At 50.5% G+C, this 6,035-nt stretch overlaps 1 protein-coding gene across 1 annotated transcript in view; it reads left to right on the top strand.

Annotated features, from left to right (window-relative positions):
- Window positions 1–5,153: 5,153 nt before the first annotated feature.
- The window catches only part of RSRP1 (arginine and serine rich protein 1), a 9,865-nt gene continuing 8,983 nt past the window's right edge, over window positions 5,154–6,035 (top strand). Inside the window, exons 1-2 of the mRNA XM_018558020.1 lie at window positions 5,154–5,248; window positions 5,512–5,564. Of these exons, the coding sequence (XP_018413522.1) occupies window positions 5,193–5,248; window positions 5,512–5,564 (109 nt within the window). The 5' untranslated portion in view covers window positions 5,154–5,192. The remainder of the gene's footprint in view (window positions 5,249–5,511; window positions 5,565–6,035) is intronic.

The raw sequence follows: 6,035 nt of genomic DNA, 5'->3' as shown, positions 1-6,035 counted from the left end.
ATGCAGCATGGAGACTTGTATATCTCAGTGGAATACAAGTGCAGTGACATCACCACACTGGTAGTCTCATTCACTCTTCCTCCTGTCTATGTTACTGAATGAACAAATAGGAATCTACCGCCAACAGTTTAATGTGATTCCTAGTTCTGAGCAACCAAATGATCTAAACTTCTGGTGTCCAACCTGCGGCCCTTTGGCACTTTCTGTGTGGCCCTAGGGATTTTGGTGCTAACTTGAGCCAGTAAAGGAAAACTGACTTGTAGAAGATACATGGTATGGTTTATTTCATTCACACTGTTATTTTCTTTCTGAGCTGTACATCCCTTTTCTCTTTGTATGTTTTTTTTCCCTCTGACCTTTTATAATGAATCTTACAGCGACAAAAGTCATTTTTAAGGCCACTGATTTGTAAAGTGGCTGACTGTATAGCATTGATCTTTACCAGTCTTGTGTAATGTCTCTCTAGTCTTTGAACATGTCCTGAAGCATGTTTCAATCTCCAACAATCTCCTGCACAGAGGATTGGTACATATTAGTGATATGTACCAGTCCTCCGCGACTTGGCCACGCACACAGGGGGCTCAGCTTCTCCTTTGGATCCGCACTGCTCTCCCGGGCAGAGGCAGCGGGGGATACGAGGAGAAGTGAAAAAAACGCTGCAGACAGCGGCGGGGGGGCGGAGGAGGGAGCCGCTGTCACAGAAGTTAGTCCAAGCAGTGAGGAGAGAGAGAGGCACCGGCTGTCAGATCCTGGCCGAGCGTCTCTCTCTCCTCACTGCTTGGACTAACTTCTGTGACAGCGGCTCCCTCCTCCGCCCCCCCGCCGCTGTCTGCAGCATTTTTTTCACTTCTCCTCGGATCCCAGCTGCATACAGATGGGGGAGAGCAGCGTGGATCCAGAGGAGAAGCCCCATGGCGGGAGGAGAGGACATCGCAATCTACCAGTGATCGCTACGCGATCAACTGGTAGATCGCGATCGACCTAATGGGCACCCCTGCCTTACAGGGTCCCATGGAGCCACCCTTGAGTGCACACTCCAAGTGTGCGTATATAACACGACAGAGCATCCCCCTGCTCCACACTCCTCTCTCCTCAGTGCACATGCATCACCCTCCAGCTCCCTCTCTCCTCTCCTCTGTGCACGTTCACCACCCTCCAACTCCTTCTCCTCTCTCTCCTCAATGTACACACACCACCCTTCAGCTCTCTCGCCTCTCTCCTCAGTGCACACTCACCACCCTACAGCTCCCTCTCCTCAGTGCACCCACATCACCATCCAGCTCCCTCTCCTCTCTGCTCAGTGAACACGCACCACCCTTCAGCTCCCTCTCCTCAGTGCACCCACACCACCTTCCAGCTCCTTCTCCTCTCTTCAGTGCGCATGCATCACACTCCAGCTCCCTCTCCCCAGTGTGTACGCGCCACCCTCCAGCTCCCTCTCTTCTCATCTCAGTGTGCACACACCTTCTCTTCTCCCGACAGTGCAGACACATTACCCTCCTGCTCCCTCTCCTCTCTCCTCAGTGGACACTCACCATCCTCCAGCTCCCTCTTCTCTCTCCACAGTGCACCCCCACCACCATCCAGCTCCTTCTCTTCTCCCGTCAGTGCAGACCCATTACCCTCCAGCTCCTTCTCCTCAGTGGACACTCACCACCCTCCAGCTCCATCTCCTCTCTCCCCAGTGCACATTCACCACCATCCAGCTCCCTCTCCTTTCTGCTCAGGGCACCTGCACCACCCTTCAGCTCCCTCTCCTCTCTTCAGTGCGCATGCATCACCCCCCAGCTCCCTCTCCTCAGTGCACATTCACCACCATCCAGCTCCCTCTCCTCTCTCCTCAGTGTGCACACACCATCCTTCAGCTCCCTCTCCTCTCTCCTCAGTTTGCACACACCACCCTTAAGCTCCCTCTCCTCTCTCCTAAGTGTGCACACACCACCCTTCAGCTCCATCTCCTCTCTCCTAAGTGTGCACCACCACCATCCAGCTCCTTCTCCTCTCCCGTCAGTGCAGACGCACCACCATCCAGCTCCTTCTCCTCTCCCGTCAGTGCAGACGCATTATCCTCCAGCTCCGTCTCCTCTCACCTCAGTGGACACTCACCACCCTTCAGCTCGCTCTCCTCTCTTCTAAGTGTGCACTCACCACCCTCCAGCTCCTTCTCCTCTCCCGTCAGTGCAGACGCACCACCATCCAGCTCCTTCTCCTCTCCCGTCAGTGCAGACGCATTATCCTCCAGGTCCGTCTCCTCTCACCTCAGTGGACACTCACCACCCTCCAGCTCCCTCTCCTCTGTGCACCCTCACCACCCTCCAGCTCCCTCTCATCTCTCCTCAGTGCACACTCACCACCCTCCAGCTCCCTCTCCTCTCCCCTCAGTGCACACTCCCCACCATCCAGCTCCCTCTCCTCTGTATGCACATACCACCCTCCAGCCCCCTCTCCTCTCTGCACACACACCACCCTCCAGCTCTCTCTCCTCTGTGCGCGCGCTCCAGCTTCCTCTCCTCTCTCCTTAGTATGCATGCACCACCTCAAGCTCCCTCTCTTCTCTCTTCAGTGCACACATGCTACCCTCCAGCTCCCTCTTCTCTCTCCCCAGTGCACACGCACCATCCTCCAGCTCCCTCTCCTCTCTCTTTAGTGCGCGCACACCACCCTCTAGCTCTCCCTCCTCTCTCCCCAGTGTGTACGCGCCACCCTCCAGCTCCCTCTCTTCTCTCCTCAGTGCGCACATGCCACCCTCCAGCTCCCTCTCTTATCAGTGCACATGCGACACCCTCCAGCTCCCTCTCTTCATGTGTCTCCATTGTGTGCGCTTCCTCACCCGGAAATTATAGGAAGCAACACAGAGTGATCTGGAGTCAGTGCAGTGGAGCAATAAACAAAGTAAGTGATGGGCACACACTATTATGAAACTGCGTACTGCAGAATATTTCACTGATTCATATTACTCAATAAATTGAAAAAATGGAGGCTTTATTACTTTTTTAACACTTCCAGTAGTTTAGAATGTTTGTACACCATGCGGCGATACCCAACATGTGTAGCGCGTTCGTCGTTTTCATGCGTAGGCGCACCCGACGCGTGTTTACGTGGCGACGCGCGTGCTCGCGGGGGCGGGGTACTTTAAATTTTTTTTTATTATTATTAGATTCATTTTATTTCATTTTAATTTTAAAAACTGTTTTTTTTTTTTACTTTACTTTGACTGCTATCACAGGAGAAGGAGCTGGATGGTGGTGGTGCACACTTAGGAGAGAGGAGATGGAGCTGAAGGGTGGTGTGTGCACACTTAGGAGAGAGGAGAGGGAGCTTAAGGGTGGTGTGTGCAAACTGAGGAGAGAGGAGAGGGAGCTGAAGGATGGTGTGTGCACACTGAGGAGAGAGGAGAGGGAGCTGGATGGTGGTGAATGTGCACTGAGGAGAGGGAGCTGGGGGGTGATGCATGTAATAGCAGATGGTGGTGACAGGTCCTCTTTAAGGTGATGCTGGGGGTCCAAAAGACCCTCAGTGTCACCTTAACACTAGAAATGAGCTATTGAAGTGCAGATCGCACTTCAATAGCTTAGACCTGGGCTGCAGGAGCCCAGAACTGACAGCCCAGGGACCGGAAGTGATGCAATCTGCATCGCTCCCGGTCCCATAGAACGGGGAGGGGATCGATGAACGGAAGTTCGTCGACCTCCTCCCCAGCTCCCCGCGGACACAAAGATCGCCGGTCCCGGGCCCGTAGGAGGGGCAACGGAGCCCGGGAAGCACGGCGGGGGTGTCCGGCGGGGGGGGGGGCCCCTTCTTCGGGACGCAGAAGCGATCTGGCGACAGGTAAGTCGCCAGGATCGCTTCTGTTGTAAAGCCGACAGTCGGCTCTACAAGTTTAAACAGAGTCCCGGCGGCAAAAGTCGCCGGGAGTCTGTTTAAACAGCCCCGATGCTGGCGACGTATACTGTACGTCGTCAGTCACGAAGGGGTTAATTCAAAAGGCATGGGTGTGCATTGGCACTTGCTGTATCTTGCCACTGCCCTGCCCATGTAATACCCATGTCCATTTCTTAATGCATTCCTTGTAGAAATCTGCCTTATGGTGCACTGCAAAGGGAAGTGCATTGGGTTTTTGGGGTGCCATTCAAAAGGAATGCAGCCATGGGTGCAATATTGCAATGCATAGGTGTGAGTGGGCCCTAACTTTGATGTGAAGAGGGCTCCTGATGTGAAAGAGGGGGATTCAGATGTGAAGGTCTCCTAATGTGAAAGAGGGGGACTATGATGTGAATGGGGCTTCCCATGTGAAGAGGGCTCCTGATGTGAAAAGGGGGGAATGTGATGTGAAGAGGGCTCCTGATGTGAAAGAGGGGGATTCAGATGTGAAGGGCTCCTAATGTGAAAGAGGGGGACTCTGATGTGAAAAGGGCTCCTGATGTGACAGGAGGCTTCTGATGTGAAAGGGGGGCTGTAATGTTAAGGAGACTCTGATGTGAAGGGAGAAATCCCACTTTTTATGTGTGTTTTTGCTTGGTGGTTTCCCCTCCTTGAAATCCTTTCCAGACCTGTATCTCGTATGAGGGTTTGGTATGGATTTTGGAGGGACCACATGCCATTTTTACATTTATGTTTTTTACATTTTAGACGGGGTGCCTTGAGAATTTGCATGCTTTTAAAGGGTACCATGGCGAAAAAACGTTTGAGAAAGGCTGATCTATATAGGTTTTTTTTTTAGTACATACAAAAGTATCATTCAGTAGCAGACACTCTCCACTTTCTTTTATTCTAACTGAAAAATTCTCAATGTCCATTTTTATTTAAAGTCAAACACTTATGTTAAACCCCATTTGAACTGAGAACGCTCAACATGGTACTATTATAGTGTAACATAATAACACAGTCAGTGTGTCACTGTAGCAACAAGCTAAGCTACTTCATAGGCAGTCTCTCACTGCTTTCTAGAACTTTCTTTCCCTTTCTACACCGCCCGGAGCTCACTGATTGACAGATTCCGCCATCCAATCCAAAACGGAGTTTAATAGTGGCCCACAAATCCCTGAGCCCTCACCATATTCCCCGCCTTCCTGGTGCGATTGTATAACCTATTCTGGAAGATTCTCGTCAGATTAATAGAGACAAGGTTGTTGGGAGAAGACGTATTCACACTCCGCTTTGTGAACGCTCGTTGTATTATATAGGAGCTCGCCATGACTCGGACAGTGGAGGTGGATGTACAGGAGCACGGAAACACACCGGCTAATGTGTAAGGGTTTGCATTTCCTGTATATTTATCTGTCAGGGTTTTAGGACCGTGCCGGCGAGGTTATTACCTTGTTTATTTATAATATGGTTCCCCGTGTTCATACATGATCTGTGGCTCTGTGCTGTATGAGGCAGCCATCTCGCGCTCTTTGCCTGCCGCCATTTCGTGATTTCTGACACGTCTTGTGTTGTACTTTTTATTACGTTTTAAATCTCATGTTTAGAACGGCACCTCATCCTAATTCAGATGTCTTTATTTTCTAGGATTCCTTCTGATGGCACAGATAGAAATGGGAACTACAGCTCCAAAACATATGGTAAGTGCTTCCTCCTTATCCTATACGTGTTGCGTGGTATGTGTGGAGGAATAAAAATTATTGCAGATCTGTATAAAACGGAACTCAAAGTAATAAGTGTGTGTGTGTGTGTGTGTGTGTGTGTGTGTGTGTGTGTGTGTATGTGTGTATATGTATGTGTGTGTGTGTGTATATGTGTGTGTGTATATGGTTTTGTTTGTGTGTTTGTGTGTTTATGTCTGTGTGTGTATATATATATATATGGGCAACAGCACACGTTCTATAATTTAGCATTTCTCAACCTTTTTTTCAGTCACTGCACAGCCCCCCAATCTATACCAGACCCTTACCTACATAGGGCTCCAGTATAGATTTTAAGAGGGATACACCAAAAATAAAATGTGAAGTCTTCCATTTGACATCAGGCACCCCCTTTCCATCAGTCATGTAGGGAATCCCACTGCACTCCTGACCGAAAATGCACCAACTTCC

This window comes from Nanorana parkeri, unplaced genomic scaffold (assembly GCF_000935625.1).
Source record: "Nanorana parkeri isolate BGI_ZX_2015 unplaced genomic scaffold, ASM93562v1 scaffold316, whole genome shotgun sequence".
NCBI classification, from domain to species: Eukaryota; Metazoa; Chordata; class Amphibia; order Anura; family Dicroglossidae; genus Nanorana; species Nanorana parkeri.
Note: the sequence above shows the minus strand (reverse complement) of the source record. Positions and strands in the feature narration are given on the sequence as shown.